At 45.9% G+C, this 23,453-nt stretch overlaps 1 protein-coding gene and 1 pseudogene across 2 annotated transcripts; one reads left to right on the top strand and one right to left on the bottom strand.

Annotated features, from left to right (window-relative positions):
- Positions 1-3,761: 3,761 nt before the first annotated feature.
- RNF114 (ring finger protein 114) lies at positions 3,762-18,189 on the bottom strand. The gene is made up of 6 exons (XM_053574286.1): positions 17,995-18,189; positions 12,941-13,091; positions 7,231-7,337; positions 6,760-6,874; positions 5,410-5,517; positions 3,762-3,893 (listed from the first exon to the last, which is right to left on the bottom strand). The coding sequence occupies exons 1-6, from the start codon at positions 18,132-18,134 to the stop codon at positions 3,828-3,830; spliced, it is 687 nt and encodes a 228-aa protein (XP_053430261.1). The 5' UTR covers positions 18,135-18,189; the 3' UTR covers positions 3,762-3,827.
- Positions 18,190-18,314: 125 nt separating this feature from the next.
- LOC128573542 (protein SET-like) lies at positions 18,315-20,723 on the top strand (annotated as a pseudogene). The gene is made up of 3 exons (XR_008376478.1): positions 18,315-18,367; positions 19,645-19,788; positions 19,875-20,723. The product of XR_008376478.1 is annotated as a protein SET-like (transcript).
- Positions 20,724-23,453: the final 2,730 nt, after the last annotated feature.

Below are 23,453 nucleotides of genomic sequence, written 5' to 3'. Positions count from 1 at the left end.
AGCTCACAGCAACCTCAAACTCTTGGGCTTAAGCAATTCTCTTGCCTCAGCCTCCCAAGTAACTGGGACTACAGGTGCCTGCCACAATACCCACCTATTTCTTTTTGTTGTAGTTGTTTAGTAGGCCCAGGCTGGGTTTGAACCCTAACCACTGAGCTACAAGTGCTGAGCCTAATCACACACACACATATATGTATCTTTTAGAGTCTCACTTTGTCACCCTCGGTAGAGTGTCATGGCATCACAGCTCACAGCAACCTCCAACTCCTAGGCTTAGGTGATTCTTTTACCTCAGCCTCCCGAGCAGCTGGGACTACAGGAACTCTCTACCACGCTGGCGGATTTTTCTAACTTTTTTTTTTTGTAGAGATAGGGTCTTGCTTAGGCTAGTCTAGAATTCCTGTCCTCAAGCAATCCTCCCACCATAGCTTCCCAAAGTCTTAGGATTAGGTGTGAGCCACCATACTCAGCCCAAATATACTTTCTCAACTTGTTACTGTATGACAAAGGATTTTGTTTTTTACACAAGCAGTTTATCACATAAAAGAATGAAAGTAGGCTTGGGGGCGGCGCCTGTGGCTCAGTCGGTAAGTCGCCGGCCCCATATACAGAGGGTGGTGGGTTCAAACCCAGCCCTGGCCAAACTGCAACAAAAAAATAGCCGGGTGTTGTGACGGGCGCCTGTAGTCCCAGCTACTTGGGAGGCTGAGGCAAGAGAATTGCTGAAGCCCAGGAGTTGGAGGTTGCTGTGAGCTGTGTGATGCCACGGCACTCTACCAAGGGCCATAATGTGAGACTCCTTGTCTCTACAAAAAAAAAAAAAAAAAGAAAGAAAGAAAGTAGGCTTGTCGCCTGTGGCTCAAGTGGCTAAGGTGCCAGCCACATACGCCTGAGCTGGCTGGTTTGAATCCAGCCCAGGCCTCGCTAAACAATGACGGGTGCAACCAAAAAATAGCCGGGTGTTGTGGCAGGTGCCTGTAGTCCCAGCTCCTTGGGAGGCGGAGGCAGGAGAATTGCTTGAGCCCAGGAGTTGGAGGTTGCTGTGAGCTGTGATGCCATAGAACTCTACCCATAGCACTCTTGAGGCTGTCTTAAAAAAAAAAAAGTAAAGAAGTTACATCGAAGTATGTTCTAGAGAGAGGGGACTAGGTCAGTCTTCAAACCATGGCAAGGGATTTCATTTACAGTGTATAACGTTTTTTGAGACAGGGTCTTGCCCAGGCTAGAGTGTAATACTGTCCTCATAGCTCACTGCAGCCTTGAAATCCGGAGCTCAAGTGATCCTCCTGCCTCAGTTTCTGAAGTTGGCTGGACAAGTGTGCACCACACTTGGCTCACTGTTATTTTTGTAGAGATAGGTCTTGCTATGTTGTCCAGGCTGACCTCAAACTCCCAAGTTGCTGTGATTACATATGGTTGTAAGCCCCTGTGCTGGGCTAGTTTTGGTTATATTAAATTTCAGGTTTTTATCTTATCAGGACTGGAATGGAGAAACCCAGGAGACAAGCACAGCAGTCAAATACCACAGAGAGTACCTTCAGTGCAGCACTGTGCCAGGGTTCTAAATACCCTGCTTCCTTCAAGGCTAACACCCTCAACAAGCAGATACTATTGTCCCCACTTTATAGTAGGGAAACAGGTTCAGAAGGTATTTGGCAGATGTCCCATCGCTAGCGGCAGTGTAGAACTTAAAGACATCTAGAACCTAAAATCTTAACTTGCAGAACTGCTTAATATATAGTATCTCAGCACTGCTGTTAAATCACCCAAATACAGCTAAAGCCATGTGCCTACAGCCTTGCTTTACAGAACACCATCACTTCTGCTTCCCAATTTTAAGCAGGGGTTGTATTCATTTTCCAGAGATGGAGACAGGCCCAATAAGGTCCCAAGCTGAAGTGTCCAAGCTGTGACTAGCAGCCAGATATGACCCAGTTGAGAGAACTTTCTCAGAAAAAGGAAAAAACGATCTTCTGGAAGACCTTCAAGCTCAGCCTTTAGCAAATGGTGTTTAATGAAAACAGGCAGTATAGCTTATCAGTTGGATAAATTATGAAATTTATTTATATTTTACCTTTTGAAAGCCAGAACATAACAAATTTCACTTTCTGGAAAGTCATCTTATTAGAAATACATGAAGTGCACTTAATACAAGGAAATAAGTTTCTTGGTACCACCAGTGAGATGACATATGCTCTCATTAGTTCCCTCAAATAAGGGTTTTGTCAAATTTCCCTCCTAACCTCTACTGAGATGATTTCAATCCAGGGAGGTTTGAGTAAACTTTTTACAGAAATTACAGTGAAGCAGCGGGCCTTTAACATTTGGGTCCTCCCAAGTACACATCGGAAAAAACTATTTTGTCCCAATAGGCCCCATCTTCACTGGTGACTAAGCACTGGCAGCTCTTTATCAGCAGGCAGGGGGAGACCACAGCAGCAATCACAGGCCCAAGCCCACTGTCATCTGAACCTCAGCCACTGACCAGAAAAAATTTCCATATTCATGCTAGATGTGTGACATGAAAGAACAAACCTAAATCCATATGCCTTTTGGTCAATCAGAGGTTCTGTTTCTACAGATTAGGCTGATAGCTCTTAGCCTTATATTTACAAATATTTGTAGAATATGTTGAACTTCTAGCTTCTAAAGCTGTTACTGAAGTTTCTAGTAGACAGCTTTTGCTAACAACTGCTCGTTATGACATGTGCCTTATGAAGTGTGTCTCTTGGAAGAGACAACTGAGTGCAATAGTGGGTTTCCTACAGCTGTGCTCTGCGTTCAGAAAGCAGATTTTCAAATATGGATTTACACGTTGAAACCAATGTCATAAGAAAACCATCTGTGATATAAAAGCAATGGTCAGTTTAAGTTACCAAGAAGAAGATAAAAGAATTAGTATCTGCTTGGAGCCTTCTCTTCCTTCTTATTCATTTGAGGACTCCTTTTCATGAGTCAAGCACAAGAATGCAGGTAGGATCCCAGAGAGGCAAACATGACACAGTCATTTGAAAATACCTCATTAGTTTGAAAATTAGAACCAAAAAGCTATAGATTCCCACCTCTCTTAGCTGACCCTCCTCCCCACTTACAGATTAAAGAAATTTCAATCTTCCTGACCTGGAACACTTCCACTAAAAACATATGGTTATACCTTATCCTAAAAAGGCACCATGCAGGCATTTAAGACTGAACCAGTTAATTCTAAGGATGTGCAGGAGTAGTAGGAAAATATCACTAATCAAAACTTCCAGCATTGGATCATGCTGAACTCAGAACGCTCACCCTGAGGACTTAAGAAACGCAACTCCAGCTTGCAGCAGCTGCTGCCAATGCCCACTGGCAAGCAGCTCCACCGCACACAGCAGCTTCAGCATGGGTCAGGGGCACTGTCACCAGAGCCTACAAACCTCAGGGGCAAGGAAAGCAGCAGCTTGTTTCATTGCGCTCTTCATGACCCAGAAGAGGTCCTGGCTGGCTCGGAGGACCTGAGAGATGAACACTGGATGGGAGGAATGGGTGTGAAACAAGAACAGTGTAGAGGTGAAAAGGCTGGATTCTCTTCCAGAAGAAGAGGCAGAAGCTCCAAGAAGCAACTAAGAACCAATAGACTAGAGCATATGACAAAGTTAACAGCAGGGAAGACAGCTTTGGCAAGAGCCCAAAGGAAAGGAGGGCTCTGACCTGGGGACCCTGTCAGAAGTGACTGTCCCAAGGTCATAGATCATTTCCAAGTCTGTTGTACAGTTAAGGTGTAGGAGTCAAAAGTTTCACGTTTAACATATAATGGAAGCTCTGGAACATGAGACGGATGGTACAGACTCTGCTCACTGGTCAATGATGGAACGCTGCAACACTTGATTCATCATGTCCTCTTCATCAACATCATAATCCTAAGGGCAAAACACAGATACACACACACAGCCTCAATAACTGTTCACAGCTACAAAGACTCACATTCAGTACAAGGACTATGGAGAGGGCTGCCAAGGAGCATCACAGCTCCAACATTTGCAATGCTAGTTATTCAACTCTGGGCAAATTACATCACCTATATCTTTGCTGACTTATCCTTAGGTAAAAGAAATGATGCCACCCTCAAATAGGAATCACAGGGCCCAGAGAGTACATGAATGGAGCCTGGCACAGATGAAGTGCTCAGCACCTTTAATTTAGTCTGTAGAGTAGAAGGCAAACACATGCACAAATGTACCAAGCTGGTGGTGTTTTTAAGAGATGGATTCAGTGTCTACTACAGAGTAAGTTTTTTAAGGGCCATAAGGAACAGCAGAAACCGTAGTAAAGCTAGCCTTCTTTAATTTGGGGCAAAAATTATCTACTTGGGTATTTTTAGGAATTACATTCATCTAACATTAACAAAAATGACAGTTATTCTGAAGTCTGAGTTTTAGATCTGTCAGACTGAGAATACTTTATTATTTTTTTGATACAGTCTCATTCTGTGCCCTAGATAGAAGTGGTAGAGTGCCATGGCATCATAGTTTACAGCAACCGCAAACCCTTGGGCTCAAGTGATCCTCTTGCCTCAGCCTCCTGAGTAGCTGGGACTATAGCCACCCACCACAATGCCCAGCTAGTTTTGTTTTTGTTTTTTTTTAAATTTATTTATTTTAAATTTAAATTAAATTATGTTGTTGTTGCAGTTTGGCTGGGGCCGGGCTCAAACCTGCCACCCTCGGCATCTGGGGCCAGCGCCCTATTTCCTGAGCCACAGGCGCCGCCCAGTTTTTCTATTTTTTTTAGTAGAGACTGCATCTTGGTCTTACTCAGGCTGGTCTCAAACTCTTGAGTTCAAGCTATCTACCCACCTTAACCTTCCAGAGTGCTAGGATTACAGGTGTGAGCCACTGTACCCAGTTAGACCTGACATACTTTTAAAAATCATTACAATTTCTTCTACTTCATAAGAAATTCTGCATTTCCTGCTTTGGGGATAGGGGTGGTATTTACATAGGACAACAATCAGCCGGGGTGATGGTGGCTTAACCTAAGTCAGGCACTATCTAGCTTGTGAGCCCTGATGAGGATCATTTCCATTACTTGCCTAGTCCCCGGGGGCATCTGAACTTGAGATTCCCAAACTGAGCTCTGTAACAGGTAGAAATTATATAGACCATGAGAAAGTGGACAATCATTTGGGGGCATGGGAGGGGGAGAAAAACGTGGTTTTCTATGTCTGTCTCAATAAATGAACAGCATCACCTTGTTAAATACTACCCTGGACACCTACCTGGCCCATGAATGGAAACTGCACAACTGCTGTTCTGGGGACTAGGAGCACAGTAATAATAAAGATCAACAACGGGGCCCCTCGCAATCTTTCTGAGAAAATTGAAATAGCCGTGCTTTCCTCCAGGGGAGAGATCAGGGCCTGGGCTCTGGACTCACCACAAAAGTATCATAAGAAAACTGGTGCCGGCGCTGGATGTGCTCTATGAAGTTGGCGCTGTGGTAGTTGGGGTCTCCCCAGGGCATAGAGGCACATATCGGACAAACCTTTCAACAAACAAAGCAAGCTCTTAGGTATTTGATGTCCCAGCTGGCACCAGCCCTCTGTGGCCGGTGTCCGGCTGCCTTTCTTCCAGGACAGTTCTGACACACCAGTTCAGGGCCTGGGTCACTCCTTCCTGTGCACATCAGCATTCCAGAAAACACTGCAAATGTCCCCTTCAAGTGAAATGACATGTAGTATATAAAGCTCAAGTCAAGGCACCACACTTTGTGATTCACTTTGTCACCCTCCACAGAGTGCCACGGTGTCCTATCTCACAGCAACCTCAAACTCGGGCTCAAGAGATTCTCTGGCCTCAGCCTCCCAAGTAGCTGGGACTAAAGGCATCTGCTACAACACCCAGCTAGACATAGGGTGTCACTCTTGCTCAGGCTGGTCTTGAACCTGTGAGCTCAGGCAATCCACCTGCCTCCTAGGTACTGGGATTACAGAAAATTCAAATTTTTTTTTATTTTTTATCTTTTTTTTTTTTTCTGTGGTTTTTGGCTGGGGCTGGGTTTGAACCCGCCACCTCCGGCATATGGGACCAGCACCCTACTCCTTGAGCCACAGGTGCCGCCCTATTTTTTATCTTTTTGAGACAGAGTTTCATTGTGTCACCCTTGGTAGAGGGCCATGGCAGCACAGCTCACAGCAACCTCCAGCTCTTGGGCTTAAGCAATTCTCTTGTTTCAGCCTTCCAAGTAGCTGGAACTACAGGTGCCTGCCACAATGCCCAGTTATTTTTTTGGTTATAGTTGTCATTGTTGTTTAGCTGGCCCAGGCCGGATTTGAACCTTCCAGCCTCGGTGAATGTAGTTGGTGCCGTAACCACTGTGCTATGGGCACAAAGCTTCAATGTTAAATTTCTTGAATATGATTAATTGTATTTAAAAAAATGTGTAATTTTGTAAGAAAATGTTCCTAGGAGGTATATGTTGAAGTATTTAGGATCCAAAAGGTTACAGTAACTATAGCTTATTCCCAAATGGTTCAGCAAAAAATATATACATATGAGAGCTGTCTGGAAAGAACTCAGCCACTGTTAATACTATTTTTCTTATTGTATGACTGGATACTTTCTGGGCAGTCCTTCTATACAGCATATAGTACAATTAGGCAAATATGGTAAAATGTTAATAATTTGCAAAATCTAGATGAAGGGTACAAAAAATCATTATACTAATCCTATAACTTTTCCTCTAAGTTTGACTAATAAAGTTAAAGGAACAAAAAGTTACTCTTACCACAGATTTGGTATCCTTGCTGTGGGATAGTTTGCAATGTTCCACAAGTCCTTCCTGGTCAAAGTTCTTCTCAGGACAATAAGGACAAGGAAAGGTATAACGATTTGGGACATTCCTAGAAGGTGAAAAGTAGGGAAAAAAATAACCCTCCCTGTACTTTTGTATGACGCTTCAAGCACTGTAACATCCCCCAAAAGGAGCAAAGTTCCCTGAGTGTGTTAGGACAAGGATTCTGATTATCATTTCAGAATCAGGTCAAATATTCTAAAAATAATAGCACAGCTAACATCTGAGGTGAACAGCCTCTCCTAGATTATCCCCTGACCAAAAACTTAATGGCTTTAGCCAGTGTAACAACTGCATCTCTACTTTCCCAAACCCATACAGCTAAACCCCTGAGAATGCAAAGTGCCCCCAGGTTTTCTGTATTAAAAGATGACTTTCACCTAAGGGAATGATTAAGTCACTTACCTTGGCTGAAGGGACACATCCTTAGTGGTGGCCTTCACACCTTCCATGATGTAATTCTGGTATTTAGAACAGGTAGCCACATGGGCTCGGATCTTGGACAAGAAGAACTCAAATAGAAAGAATCAGAGCCCACAAGTTAGTGAGAACCTTGCACCAGGCCGAACATTAATAAAGAAGGGCAATATGAAAAGTAGACCTACATCACTCTGACAAATAATCTCATCAGACTCTTATGCTGAGGGCTGAAACCCTGACCTATAGATTTTCCATTAATACCAAGGCTGATGTTTTACCTGACCAAATCAGAACATCTGCATCCATTCTAATTTTTTTTTTTTTTTGGAAGACCACAGTCTCACTTTGTCACCCTCGGTAGAGTGCCATAACCTCAGCCTAGCTCACAGCAACCTAAAACTCTTGGGCTCAAGTGATCCTCTTGCCTCAGCCTTCCAAGTAGCTGGGAATATAGGCGCCTGCCACACACCCTGCTATTTTTAGAGATGGGGTGTCGCTGGCTCAATGCCTGTAGCTCAGTGGTTAGGGCACCGGCCACATACACTAGGCCTGGCAGGTTCGAACTTGGCCTGGACCTGTTAAACAACAATGACAACTACAACAAAAAAATAGCCAGGTATTGTGGTGGGCACTTGTAGTTCCAGCTATTTGGGAGGCTGAGGGAAGAGAATTGCTTAAGCCCAATAACTGGAGATTGCTGTGACTTGTGACGCCACAGCACTCTGTACTGAGGGCGACATAGTGAAACTCTTATCTCAAAAAAAAAAAAAAAAAAAGAGAGAGAGAAAGAGATGGGGTATTGCTGTGGCTCAGGCTGGTCTTCAACTCCTGAGCTCAGGCATTACAGGTGTGAATCACTGCACCTGGTCTCACTCTAAAATAATTGAGACAGTTTTACTTTGTTGCCCTTGGTAGAGTGCCGTGACGTCACAGCATCCTCAAACTCTAGGGTTTAAGCGATCCTCTTGCCTCAGCCTCCTGAGTAGCTGAGACTATAGGCACCCACAATGCCCAGCTATTTTTTTGAGATGGGGTCTTGCTCTTGCTCAGGCTGGTCTCAAACCTGTGAGCTCAGGGCAATCCACCCTCCTTGGCCTCTCAAGTGCTGAGATTACAGGCGTGAACTGCTGCACCTGGCCCTAAAAGAATTCCTCCAGAGGTGTTACTCATGATATGCTCTCTGCTCACAGACATGCCTTTAGGCCAGTGACATTTTAAAGCTTTCTACACTAGCATTTAAACTATTCTTGGCCAAACATGGTGGCTCATGCCTGTAATCCCAGCACTTTGGGAAGCCAACGCAGGAGAACTGCTTGAGACCAGGAGTTTGAGACTAGCCTGGGCAATACAGTGAGATTGTCTTTCTTTTTTTTTTTTGAGACAGAATCTTAAGCTGTTGCCCTGGGTAGAGTGCCTTGGCATCACAGCTCACAGCAACCTCAAACTCTTGGGTTTAAGTGATTCTCTTGCCTCAGCCTCCCAAGTAGCTGGGACTACAGGTGCCCGCCTTTTTTGCTTGTAGTTGTCATTGTTATTTGGTGAGCAGGCTGGATTTACACCCACTAGTTCTGGTATATGTGGCTGGCGCCCTAGCCGCTTGAGCTATAGGCGCTGAGCAAAGATTGTCTCTTTAAAAAAAAAAAAAAAAAACACAAAAACTAAGGGCAGCGCCTATGGCTCAACGGAGTAGGGCACTGGTCCCATATGCCAGAGGTGGTGGGTTCAAACCCAGCCCTGGCCAAAAACAAAAAAAAAAAAACACAAAAAATTAGCTGGGGATGGTGGCACATACCTGTTGTCCTAGCTACCTAGCAGAGGCTAAGGTGAAATCATTTGAGTCCAGGAGTTTGAGTCTACAGTGAGCTAGGCTTGCACCACTCCACTTTAGCCTGGGCAACAGGACAAGACCCCATGTCTAAAAGTATTAAAAATAAACATAAACTAGGGGCGGCTCCTGTGGCTCAAGGAGTAGGGCGCCGGTCCCATATGCCAGAGGTGGCGGGTTCAAACCCAGCCCCGGCCAAAAAAAGAAAAAAAAAATAAACATAAACTAATCTCTTTATAGCAAGCCAAGAACCACATTCCATTATGTGCAGCAGAGAGAAATGATCAAAACAAACAAAAAAAAAAATTTAAAAAAAAAGAGAGAAATGATCATTTAAGCAAAAGAATAAGTCTATTTTTAAGTATAAGAATAACTCATTGGGCAGCGGCTCTGGCCCAAAGGGGTAGGCGCAGGTCCCATATGCCGGAGGTGGTGGGTTCAAGCCCAGCCCCAGCCAAAAACCACACACACACACAAAAAAAGAATAAATCATTTACTCCGGTCTGAGGGACAGTGAATTGGCCCCGTTTAAAAAGTTTGAGGATGCCTGAATTTTAAGTAAAAGAATAAAGTCTAGTAACCCTAGTTACTAGGGTATTAATCATTGGATTGTGATAATTAACCTTAAAAAAACTAAAATCTCAATTCTGTTTTTCACTGGCTATGCAACAGAAAGACAGAGAGAAGAAAACCCAGAAAAATGTGTCATTACAGGTATTCTACCAAGAAAGAAAATATGTAAGACATGAAGAAAGAGGGGAGCTAAGGGGAAGAAAAATATTTTGAGAGAAATGCTCACAGTACAATTACTAAACCTTAAAATGGAAAAAAACAAAAGCATACAGAGGGGAGAAAAAAATCCTCTATGCACTCATAAAGAAAGATGAAAGTATATGAAACTTAATTGCAATATCTTGAGTTTCTAAAAAGAAACAGGAGGGCGGCGCCTGTGGCTCAGTGAGTAGGGCACCGGCCCCATATACCGAGGGTGGCGGGTTCAAACCCAGCCCCGGCCAAACTGCAACAAAAAAATAGCCGGGCGTTGTGGCGGTCGCCTGTAGTCCCAGCTGCTCGGGAGGCTAGGGCAAGAGAATCACGTAGGCCCAGGAGTTGGAGGTTGCTGTGAGCCAGGTGACGCCACGGCACTCTACTCGAAGGCCGTACAGTGAGACAGTCTCTACAAAAAAAAAAAAAAAAAAAGAAACAGGAAAAAATGCTCCCACATTGAGACCTAGCTTACCATGATTCTTTTTTTTGGTAGAGACAGAGTCTGACTCTATTGCCCTCGGTAGAGTGCCGTAGCATCACAGCTCACATCAACCTCCCAACTCCTGGGCTTAGGTGATTCTCTTGCCTCAGCCTCCCCAGTAGCTGGGACTACAGGCACCCACCACAACACCCGGCTTTTTGTTGCAGTTTGGCTGGGGCTGGGTTTGAACCCGTCACCCTTGGTATATGGGGCTGGCACCCTACCCACTGAGCCACAGGCGCTGCCCCAGCTTACCATGATTCTTTCTGTCTCATCTCCAACTAAAAAATCTGTTAACTTTAAGTTGCCAGCCAAGGTGCCCCCAATTAAAAGGGATGGGTAATAGCCCTAATTGAGCAATATCAAGAGCCCCACTATGTGACCCTAATACTACATCATTCTGAAAGGAAGGAGATGGTAGGTATATTCATATTATGGCCATCGATATTGAAGTGTTAAAAATAATGAAACTGATATGCAAAGCTATCCAATGTCATTGAGAGAAAAAAATTTTTTTCTTTTTATTAGAGACAGAGTCTCACTTTGTCACCCTTGGTAGAGTGCTGTGGTGTCACAGCTCACAGAAACCTCTGGCTCTTGGGCTTAGGCAATTCCCTTGTCTCAGCCTCCCAAGTAGCTGGGACTACAGTTGCCTGCCACAACACCCAGCTATTTTTTGGTTGTTCTTGTCATTGTTGTTTGGCAGGCCCAGGCTAGATTTGAACCCGCCAGCTCCAATGTATGTGGCTGGTGCCCTAGCTGCTGAGCACCTTTTTTTTCTTTGAGACAGTCTCACTATGTCCCCCTCAGTATGAGTGCTATGGCATCACAGCTCATAGCAACCTCCAGCTCTTGGGCTTAAGCAATTCTCTTGCCTCAGCCTCCCAAGTAGCTGGGACTACAACCACCCACCACAATGACCAGCTATTTTTCTTGGTTACAGTTATCGTTGTTGTTTAGCTGGCCCGGGCGGGGATTCGAACCCAAAAACCTCAGTGCATGTGGCTGGAGCCATAACCACTTGCTACAGGAGCCAAGCCAATGCCTGGCTGTTTTTAGAGACAGGGTCTTGCTCTTGCTCAGACTGGTCTCAAACTCGCAAGCTCAGGCAATCCACCCTCACTGCATCTGGCCTCATACTGAACTTTTTTTTTTTTGGTTTTTGGCCAGGGCTAGGTTTGAACCTGCCACCTCTGGCATATGGGACCGGCGCCCTACTCCTTGAGCCACAGACGCCGCCTGAACTTTTATATCATGATTTTTTTTTTTGAGACAGAGTCTCACTATGTTGCCCTTGGTAAAGTGCTGTTGTGTCACAGCTCACAGCAACCTCAAACTCCTGGGCTCAAGTGATTCTCTTGCCTCAGCCTCCCAAGTAGCTGGGACCACAGGCGCCCGCCACAATGCCCAGCTATTTTTTTGTTTGTAGTTGTCATTGTTGTTTGGCAGGCCCGAGCTGGATTTGAACTCGCCACCTCTGGTGTATGTGGCTGGCACCCTAGCCGCTGAGCTACAGGCACTGAGCCTATATCATGATTCTTCCCTATAAAGGGTTAGACCATTATTTTCCCTGAAATTCATTGCAACAAATAACTATGAATCACTGACTTTGTTTTATATTTTAAATTTTTATAAAATACCACTGTCACTATATTCTAATTAAAATTGTTTATACCAATGGGTACAATGAACCCTATTTGTGTGATGGGTACACTTACACCTGCGACTTAAGCATTACAAAAGCAATACATGTAACCAAAACACATTTGTACCCCCTAAATATTGTGAAATAAAAATAAAATCGTTTATAATACTTCAGAAAAATGAGTCATTTATAGAAAAACATTGGAATAACTCATTTCTATGACTTTCAAAGCCGAAATACATACTTAACCGACACTTAAAAAAAAAAAACAGGGCGGCGCCTATGGCTCAGTGAGTAGGGCGCCAGCCCCATATGCCGAGGGTGGTGGGTTCAAACCCAGCCCCGGCCAAACTGCCACAGAAAAATAGCCGGGTGTTGTGGCGGGCGCCTGTAGTCCCAGCTGCTCGGGAGGCTGAGGCAAGAGAATCGCGCGTAAGACCAAGAGTTAGAGGTTGCTGTGAGCCGTGTGACGCCCCGGCACTCTACCTGAGGGCGGTACAGTGAGACACTGTCTCTACAGAAAAAAAAAAAAAAAAAAAAACAGTAAGGTTGGCGGTGCCTATGGCTCAAGGAGTAGGGCGCTGGTCCCATATGCCGGAGGTGGCGGGTTCAATCCCAGCCCCGGCCAAATACCACAAAAAAAAAAAAAAAAAAAAAAAAAAAACAGTAAGGTTACAAAAACAACATAGCACAGCCATCACCACAGATAACTAGCATGCATACATGCTGTCACCTAGGCATGCTCTAACTTCAGAAACCATGTGGCAACAGCTCTACATTTTACACAATCTCTTCTCTTTCTTTCTTTTTTCTTTTCTTTTTCTTTTTTTTTTTTTTTTTTGGCCGGGGCTGGGCTTGAACCCGCCACCTCCGGCATATGGGACCGGCGCCCTACCCGTTGAACCACAGGCGCCGCCCCATTTTACACAATCTCATCAATGAAAGACACTGACTCTTCCATATTTCTTCCACATACATTCTTACGGCAGCCATGGCAAGAAGTCTCTGTGCTCTCGATCTGCCGCTCGAGCTCCTCGGCTCGGACGCCAGGTGCCAGAGGGCTGCGACAGACCCCACAGACAGGTTTCTTCGGCTTCAGACATTCCTGCAGGCATGCAGAGCAAAAGCTAGAACAAGACACACAGAGAACCGCTGTCATGCATCATGGAGACACGACAATGAATATGGATCATCTTTTAAAAAGACATCAATGGATAATGGATCAAAAACAACTTGCTCCGTACTCCCAATTCAAATACTAAGTCATTCTGAACCAGAAAAATTAGGGGTGGAAGGAGACTTCAAAGAACACAAGGGTACAGAAACAAACACAAACTTCAACGATACATAGCAGAAGATGTTACACTTGAGGCTTCAAACTTTAGGCCCTGCAACTGAGGAATCTTAGTGGAGTTTCCTGAGCTTCTGATTTCTCCTCTGTGAAGATAGAAGTATCTACCTGTAGGATTGTTGGGAAGATGGAATGTGTACAGCAGACTCTCAGTAGAGTGTCTAGCACACATGACATCCACAATAAATGGAAGCTGCTACCATTAGAGGTGAAGGTAAAATACTGGGAATACAAAGGCAAATGACTTGAGAAGGGCAGAGCTGTAAGACTTCAGAGGCAGCATTCATGATCTGCCTTAAAAGTGTCGCTAGCAGAGAAAGGAAAGCATATGCTAGACTCTTAGGCTTAAAATGCATGATGAATCAAAATTTAGCAGACTTTTCCTTATAAGGAGTAGGGAAGGGAGCCAGAGGTTTAAAGCAAGAGGTAATCAACAAGACCAAGTTTCAGAAAAATAATTCTGGTGTTATCAAGGACATGGGGCTTTTGTTTGCTTTTCAGCGAGGAGTGATGAGGAGAGACAAAGTAGAAACTAAAAGATGACTAAAGGCAAGGGATTATGAGGGCCTGACTGAGGAAACAGAATGAATTCAGCAAATGAATCAGAGGCAGAATGTGTAGGACTTGGCAATTTAATTTCAAAGATGACCAAGTTTCTATCCTGAAACTTTGGCAGATGATGATACTGAGATAAGGTACACAAATAGAATGGACAATAAGGCACAAAACCACCCTGGGCTACTTGCCCAAACTGATTTAAGGCAGGATAACAAAATCTGCCAGGAAGAACTCAGGATTTATAATCAAAGGCAATCTTTTGCACATTTGACAATTTTTTACCGTCTCTAAGAATCCCCTTCCTCTTTGTCATTAAGCTAGATATTAATGTTGCTAGGCAAAATTTCAGACCAGGTTGAGAGAAGATGATGGGGTCTATTCATTCACCCCTGAGAGCAGAATAGAAACTAGACAAGAGTCCCTGTCCTCATTATGATTATATTCTAGAGTGGAAGAAAACAAAAACACTAATTTCAGACAGTAAGCATATAAAGGAAATAAAACACAGCAATGACATCAGCTGGGGTGATCAGAGAAAGCTTGTTTGAGATGAGCAAAGACCTGATCAGGACAGTCACAAAGATGTAGATGCAGAGTTCCACACCAAAATGACACCAACACAAAGAAATGTCTGAAGGCAGAAAGGAGGGCCTTCAGGGCTGTGATGTGGTGGACCATGGAGAGAAAAGCAAGCAATGAGGCAGGAAGGGCCTCATGGACATCACTTGTATTGCTTCTTCACAAAGGCAGATCATAAAAATAACCCAAGAAAGCACAGAGGGTAGGGTCCCAGAGGGCAGAGCAGCTCAAAGTCTTTCCTCAAGCTCACACCAAGGTACAGCTAGCTCATCTACGTGTTCATGAGGCACTTTGTGTCTTACTCATGTCCCAATAACAAACCTGCTTCTAAACTGTTCGTACTTCTCGGGCTGACCTTTCAGTTTCCATTTCCTACTTGTGGGTGTTTTTCTAGTTAGCCTTCTAATGCTCCACTCCTTCTGTCTGATGCTATGTGAAAAGTCTCTTTCTCTTGGCACCCAGCCACCTGCCCTTCTCCTGCTGTATACCACTACACTGGTGAAGGAAGTCATCCAGAGCCTGAAACAAAGTTTAATAAAAACCTAATGCCGGCCGGGCGTGGTAGCTCACGCCTGTAGTCCCAGCGCTGTGGGAGGCCGAGGCGGGTGGATTGCCTGAGCGCAGAGGTTTGAGACCAGTATGAGCAGCAGTGAGCCAGAGTAAGACCCCGTCTCTACTAACAACATCAAAAACAGCTGGACGTTGTGGTGGGCGTCTATAATCCCAGCTACTGGGGAGGCAATGGGAAAGAGCATCGCCAGAGGAAGAAGAAAATGAACAAAACAAAACAAAAAAAAAAAAAAGAGTACTTTAAACGAAGAAGAATGAATAAGCAAGCTGAAATTAAAAATAAAAATAAAAATAAATAAAAACCCAATGCCGGGCAGTGCCTGTGGCTCAATGAGTAGGGCGCCGGCCCCATATGCTGAGGGTGGCGGGTTCAAACCCAGCCACGACCAAACTGCAACCAAAAAATAGCCGGGCGTTGTGGCGGGCGCCTGTAGTCCCAGCTGCTCGGGAGGCTGAGGCAGGAGAATCGCCTAAGCGATTGGAGTTGGAGGTTGCTGTGAGCTGTGTGACGCCACGGCACTCTACTAAGGGCAATAGAGTGAAACTCTGTCTCTACAAAAAAAAAAAAAAAAAAAAAAAAACCCAATGCCTTGGGTGGTGCCTGTGGTTCAGTGGGTAAGGCACCAGCCCCACATACCGAGGGTGGCGTGTTCAAACCCAGCCCCGGCCAAACTGCAACAAAAAAATAGCCAGATGCTGTGGTGGGCGCCTGTAGTCGCAGCTACTCGGGAGGTTTAGGCAAGAGAATCGCCTAAGCCCAAGGATTTGGAGGTTGCTGTGAGCTGTGACGCCATAGCACTCTACTGAGGGTTAATAAGTGAGACTCTGTCTCAAAAAGAAAAATCCAATGCCTTGGCCAGGCACGGTCCCAGCACTTGGGAGGCCGAGGTGGGTGGATTGCCTGAGCACACAGGTTTGAGACCAGCCTGAGTAAGAGCAAGACCCCATCTCTAAAAAATAGCTGGGCACCTGGAGTTCCAGCTACTTGAGAGGCTAAGGCAAGAGAATCGCTTGAGCCCAAGAATTTGAGGTTGCTGTGAGCTATGACACCACAGCACTCAACCAACGGTGACAAAGTGAGATTCTGTCTTTTCTTTTGAGATTTTTTTTGAGATTGTTTAAAAAAAAAAAAAAACCACCATTGCCTCAGTGAAAACTGCAGTGATGCTTAAGTTTCCAAGCACAAAAGTTAAAAATCAACTATGCAGGGCGGCACCTGTGGCTCAGTGAGTAGGGCGCCGGCCCCATATGCCGAGGGTGGCGGGTTCAAACCCAGCCCCGGCCAAAACTGCAACAAAAAAATAGCCGGGTGCTGTGGCGGGCACCTGTAGTCCCAGCTACTCGGGAGGCTGAGGCAAGAGAATCGCTTAAGCCCAGGAGCTGGAGGTTGCTGTGAGCTGTGTGATGCCATGGCACTCTACCAAGGGCCATAAAGTGAGACTCTGTCTCTACAAAAAATAAAAAAAATCAATTCACTGGCAGAATCTCCCCTCCACCCCCACTGGCAGAATCTGACAGCAGAATCACCTTACTATACCCCTAGAACTGGCACAGACAGCATTCCAGACAGGCGACTGTAAGATTGAAATATTGATACTCAAGACACTGGACTGGGGACAGGTACAGTAGAGAGGCAAAAACTGCCCTCATAATGCTTAAGTTTTGCTCTGTGCAAGGAAAGAGAAGGAATTTCCAGCAGAGGAGAGAGAAAGATAATTTAGATAAGGTTGGTAATCAGGAAGTTAACTTGAACTAGAAGCCTGAGAGGGATCTGGGGGTAGTGGTGAGAGGTGTGGATGGGGCAAGAAGAGTTCCAGGGTAACTGAACTGCAAAGAGGAACAGCCTAAAACTATCTGAAGGGAAGTTGAAGCAGCAAAAAGCAGCCTATGTGGCTAAGGAGCCTTTGCCAGGTGCCAAGCACTCTTCTCTGCGCTAACAAGACAGGTGAAGTAGATCCAGGAAGAATTAGGCAATAGTGAACTTGGCCTAAGTGAGTCTCAGTCCCCTCAATTTATTCACCTGTATGATGGCTACCAACCCTCCCATCCACTACAGCAGTGCTGAAGGAACAATGCCTGTGGGTCTCAGCAGGCGTCTAATGTGCATTCTGACTGGTAAAGTGGTCCTACCAACGCCAAGGACAAAAACCTCAGAATAAGCAGAGAGGAAGGCCATGGAGGAAATATCAACTGAGAGGCAAGAAGCAGGTGGTCACATTTTCTACTTTTCACAGTAGGTGTGTCTGATTCAAAATAGATTCAAATTGGCCAATCTCAAAGCACCTACCACAGCCCAGGAACTGCAGTGGACATTTTCACACATATGTATCTGCTTTACGCACCGTAACCAGTCTATTAACAGTATTTAGGCCATGAAGGCGTAACTGAAAATAGACTAAAAAAAAAAACTCCCACACAAGTAGGAATGCTAACAAATTCCTATGTGCCAACCCTAACCCCTTTCACAGCTAAGGGCGGAGTGGCCAGATCTGCACGATGATTTCTCTTTTTTGTTCTTTTAGTCTAGTTCAGCGTTCCTCTAACTTTAGCACACACTGGAATTACTGTAAAGAGCTAGACACACGATGCCAAAAGTACTATGCTTTCAGAGGGATGTGGAGACTATTCAAGGGAAATTTTGGCTCTCGCAGGGCGGACTTGAGACTCCACCTAAGTTCCCGCAGGGCACAACTTCACTGTCACGTGTGGGAAGGAGTCTGACAGGCCGCCGGGAACACAGCAGGCGCTCAACGGACGGTAGCTGTCCCACTCAGGAGAGCAGAGAGGCGAAAGGAAGAGCGCCCCGCCAACCTCCACGGGCCTTCAGGATCCCGCGAAGACCCGCGGGGAGGCCCCTCCAGGCCGGTTCCCTCGCTCCCTTCCCGAGGCCCCCACCCGTCGGGGCCTCGCTCCGCCACTCCATTCCCCTCCCAGTCAGGCGCCTCGCGACTAAACCCAGGCTCGTCGCTTACACGTGTCCGCAGGTCACCAGCACAGGCTTCTCGTACACCTCTAAGCACACTGGACACGTGAAGGGGCCTAGGGGGTCCGCCTCCGCCGCCGACCCGGCCCGCTGCGCATCGCCCTCAAGTTTCTGCTGTTGCGCCGCCATCTTGTTGTCCCTGAACGCCGAGCAACGGCGGCCGAGAAAGGGGAACCGGAGGGGCGGGGCGAGCCTCGTGGGCGGGGCAGAGGTGGGGCGGGGCTTGTGAGCCGCGCGCCCGGTTGTGGGCGGGGCGAGTGGGTGGGCCTTGTTTCCCGAGGGAGGGCGAGGCAGAGAGAAATCTGAAAAATGTGGAAGCTAAATCCGGAAGGATTGAGACGGGCAGGATTGAGACGGGCTGTGTGCGTGGGCCACTGTTTTCCAAGTTTAAATCATTAGTTCATCACCACCTGCTCTATTACTTTTTTCTCTTCGAAGGGAGTTTTTTTTATTTTTTTTTTTGAGACAGAGCCTCACTATGTTGCCCTGGGTAGAGTGCCGGGGCCTCACAGCTTACAGCAACCTCAAACTCTTAGGCTTAAGTGATTCTCTTGCTTCCTAAGTAGTTGAGGCTACAGGCGCCCGCCACAGCGCCCGGCTATTTTTTTGTTGGGGTTGTCATTGTTGTTTAGCTGACCTAGGCCGGGTTCGAACCCGCCGCCCTGGGTGTATGTAGCTGGCACCGGAAACAAAATATTATTAATTCATACTGATAATGTTGATGCTGAAAAGAGAGGTTAGCTATTATTGGAGCGGTAGGTGTTAAACACCGGCTAACACCACGCTGAGACACCCCAATGTCTAGCAATGGTGAGCTAGTATTTAATACTAGGCTCACATACCTCAACTCCTGCTCAGTGTAGAAGGGGAAGCTGAGGACTTAAGAGACAGAATAAATTTCAGCCTCACATGAAAGGAGCAGGCCTGGAACCCACAGCGTTTGCTTTGTTTTGTTTTTAGGAATCTTACTTTGTTGCCCCTGGCTACAGTCCAGTGGCCATCAGTCGAGCTCACAGCAACCTCGAACTCTTGGGCTTAAGACATCCTCCTGGGGGGCAGCGCCTGTGGCTCAGTGAGTAGGGCGCCGGCCCCATACGCCGAGGGTGGCGGGTTCAAACCCAGCCCCGGCCAAACTGCAACAAAAAAATAGCCGGGCGCTGTGGCGGGCGCCTGTAGTCCCAGCTGCTCGGGAGGCTGAGGCAAGAGAATCGCGTAAGCCCAAGAGTTAGAGGTTGCTGTGAGCCGTGTGACGCCACGGCACTCTACCTGAGGGCGGTACAGTGAGACTCCGTCTCTACAAAAAAAAATTAGATTAAAAAAAAAAAAAAGAAAGAGGGGCGGCGCCTGTGGCTCAAGGAGTAGGGCGCCGGTCCCATTATGCCGGAGGTGGCGGGTTCAAACCCAGCCCCGGCCAAAAAAAAAAAGAGATCCTCCTGGGAGAGGCGCCTGTGGCTCAGTGGGTAGGGCGCCAGCCCCATGTACCAAGGGTGGCGGGTTCAAACCCGGCCCCGGCCAAATTGCAACAACAACAACAAAAAAAATCCTCCTGAGGCGGCTGGGGGGAGCGAGCAGCGAGCTGGAGCGCGGATCGCGTGTGAGGGATCCGAGCCGCCTGCCGTCCCCTCCCCTCCGTAAGCAGGAACCCCGACCGGGCCAGGCACACCGCCCCAGCCCCTCCCTCGTCGTCGGGCCGGGAGGACAGCGCGCGCGAGCCAGCAAGGGGGAGGGAGAGTGAACGAGCGAGCGCCGGGAGGAGGCGGCCGGCCCTAACGAGCGCCCGCGCGTGTGGCGTGAGGGGAAGCCGCCTGCCCGCCCCCTTCGCCTTGCCTTCTCTCGCCCTCCCGGATCCCCCCCCTAACCGCGGAGCAGCACCTTGTCGGCGCCAGCGGCCAAAGTCAGTAAAAAGGAGCTCAACTCCAACCACGACGGGGCCTACCAAACCTCAGAAAAAGAACAGCAGGAAGCAATCGAACATATTGATGAAATACAAAATGAAATAGACAGACTTAATGAACAAGCCGGTGAGGAGATTTTGAAAGTAGAACAGAAATATAACAAACTCCGCCAACCATTTTTTCAGAAGAGGTCAGAATTGATCGCTAAAATCCCAAATTTTGGGGTAGCAACATTTGTCAACCATCTACAAGTGTCCGTGCTGCTTGGGGAGGAGGATGAAGAGGCACTGCATTATTTGACCAGAGTTGAAGTGACGGAATTTGAAGATATTAAATCAGGTTACAGAATAGATTTTTATTTTGATGAAAACCCTTAGTTTGAAAATAAAGTTCTCTCCAAAGAATTTCATCTGAATGAGAGTGGTGATCCATCTTCAAAGTCCACTGAAATCAAATGGAAATCTGGAAAGGATATGATGAAACCTTCCAGTCAAACACATTATAAAGCCAGCAAGAAGAGGCAGCATGAGGAACCAGAGAGCTTCTGTACCTGGTTTACTGACCATTCTGATGCAGGTGCAGATGAATTAGGAGAGGCCATCAAAGATGATACTTGGCCAAACCCATTACAGTACTACTTGGTTCTTGATATGGATGATAAAGAAGGAGAAGAAGATGATGATGATGAAGAAGAAGGAGGTTTGGAAGATATTGATGAAGAAGGGGATGAGGATGGAGGTGAAGAAGATGAAGATGATGATGGGGGGAAGGAGAGGAGGATGAAGGAGATGACTAACTGATGGATTCCAACCTTTTTAAAAATTTTCAGGGCAGCGCCTGTGGCTCAAGGAGTAGGGCGCCAGTCCCATATGCCGGAGGTGGCAGGTTGAAACCTAGCCCCGGCCAAAAACCACAAAAAATAAATAAATAAATAAATAAAAATTTTCACCAGTCCCTAGGAGCAAGTTGCAGTCTTCTTTTTTTTGAGACAGAGTCTCAAGCTGTTGCCCTGGGTAGAGTGCTGTGGCATCATAGCTCACAGCAACCTCAAACTCCTGGGCTCAAGCAAGTCTCCTGTCTCCACCTCCCAAGTAGCTGGGACTACAGGCGCCGGCCACAACACCCGACTATTTTTTGGTTGCAGCCCTCATTGTTGTTTGGCGGGCCTGGGCTGGATTCGAACCCGCCAGCTCAGGTGTATGTGGCTGGCGCCTTAGCCGCTTGAGCCACAGGCACGGAGCCAGTCTTCTTTTTTTTTTTTTTTTTTTTGTAGAGTCAGAGTCTCACTTTATCACCCTTGGTAGAGTGCCATGGCATCACACAGCTCACAGCAAACTCCAACTCCTGGGCTGAAGCGATTCTCTTGCCTCAGCCTCCCGAGTAGCTGGGACTACAGGCGCCCGCCACAACGCCCAGCTATTTTTTGGTTTGCAGTTCAGCTGAGGCTGGGTTTGAACCCGCCACCCTCAGTATATGGGGCCGGCGCCTTACCGACTGAGCCACAGGCGCCGCCCTTCTTTTTTTTTTTTTTCCTCTTGTGCTCAGTCACCCTGTTCTTGAGGTCTCTTTTCTCTACGCCATGATTCTCAACTTATTTTGGGGGGAAATACCTTGAGCAGAATACAATGGGAAAAGAATCTCTATTCGCTTCTGTTCCAAATTCATTTTTATCCCTTCCTGTCTCAACAAAAATTGTATGGAAGCAACACCCCCGAGCTCTGTGGGAAAAAGGAAAAACCTGCTCCCTTAGCTCTGCTGGAAGCTGGAGGGTGCTAGGCTGCTGTGTAGTAGTGCATAAAATTCTAGCTTTTTTCCTCCTTTCTCTGTATATTGGGCTCAGAGAGTACACTGTGTCTCTATGTGAATATGGACAGTTAGCATTTACCAACATGTATCTGTCTATTTTCTCTTGTTAAAAAAAAGAAAAAAAACTCAAAAAAATGGGGTATAGAAGGTCAGCAGAGGGTGGGTTTGAGATGTTTGGGTGGGTTAAGTGGGCATTTTGACAACATGGCTTCTCTGGAATGTTTAATTGTGATGTTTAACAGACATTCTTGCGGTTTAAGATGACACCTTTAACATAAATTCTCTCCTAATGATGACTTGAGCCCTGCCACTCAAATGGGAGAATCAGCAGAACCTGTAAGATCTTATTTGGAATTGACATTCTCTATTGTAATTTTGCTCCTGTTTATTTATTTTTTTCTTTCTTTTACCTTTTTATTGAATTCTAACATACAGTTGGAGAATCACACAGTTGAAAATAGTATGGCTCAGTACCTTTTTATAAGCTACAGGACATGCCCAGCATCCCAGAAGTCCCCACATACATCCAGATGCATAGTCTTTTCACCTTCCAGACCCCTTCCAGATGCTGTGGCCTCTCCACCCAAGGGTAGTCTTCTTGCCTGAATGGCATAAGTTAATGGTGTCTATTTTGTACTTTCCATGAATGGAAACGTACACATGTATTTTTGGGGGGCGTCTGATGTTTTCACTCAATGTAGAAGATTCATCAACCTTTGGAAGATCCATCCACATTGTCCCATGCCATTGTAATTCCTGTTGCTGTGTGATATTCCACTGGGTGAACACTCCAAACTTTATTTATCCATTCTACTATTTTTTTTTTTTTTATTGTTGGGGATTCATTGAGGGTACAATAAGCCAGGTTACACTGATTGCAATTGTTAGGTAAAGTCCCTCTTGCAATCATGTCTTGCCCCCATAAAGTGTGACACACACCAAGGCCCCACCCCCCTCCCTCCTTCCCTCTTTCTGTTCCCCCCCATAACCATAATTGTCATTAATTGTCCTCATATCAAAATTGAGTACATAGGATTCATGCTTCTCCATTCTTGTGATGTTTTACTAAGAATAATGTCTTCCACGTCCATCCAGGTTCCATTCCTGGGTTGGTGGGCATTTAGGCTGTTTCCACATTTTGGTGATTGTAAATTGAGCTGCAATAAACAGTCTAGTACAAGTGTCCTTATGATAAAAGGATTTCTTTCCTTCTGGGTAGATGCCCAGTAATGGGATTGCAGGATCAAATGGGAGGTCTAGCTTGAGTGCTTTGAGGTTTCTCCATACTTCCTTCCAGAAAGGTTGTACTAGTTTGCAGTCCCACCAGCAGTGTAAAAGTGTTCCCTTCTCTCCACATCCATGCCAGCGTCTGCAGTTTTGAGATTTTGTGATGTGGGCCATTCTCACTGGGCTTAGATGATATCTCAGGGTTGTTTTGATTTGCATTTCTCTAATATATAGAGACGATGAACATTTTTTCATGTGTTTGTTAGCCATTCATCTGTCATCTATAGAGAAAGTTCTATTCATGTCTCTTGCCCATTGATATATGGGATTGTTGGCATTTTTCATGTGGATTAATTTGAGTTCTCTATAGATCCTAGTTATCAAGCTTTTGTCTGATTGAAAATATGCAAATATCCCATTGTGTAGGTTGTCTCTTTGCTTTGGTTATTGTCTCCTCAGCTGTACAGAAGCTTTTCAGTTTAATGAAGTCCCATTTGTTTATTTTTTTTGTTGTTGCAAT

This window comes from Nycticebus coucang, chromosome 21, assembly GCF_027406575.1.
Source record: "Nycticebus coucang isolate mNycCou1 chromosome 21, mNycCou1.pri, whole genome shotgun sequence".
Classification (NCBI taxonomy): Eukaryota; Metazoa; Chordata; class Mammalia; order Primates; family Lorisidae; genus Nycticebus; species Nycticebus coucang.
This window is presented reverse-complemented; position numbering and strand designations above follow the sequence as displayed.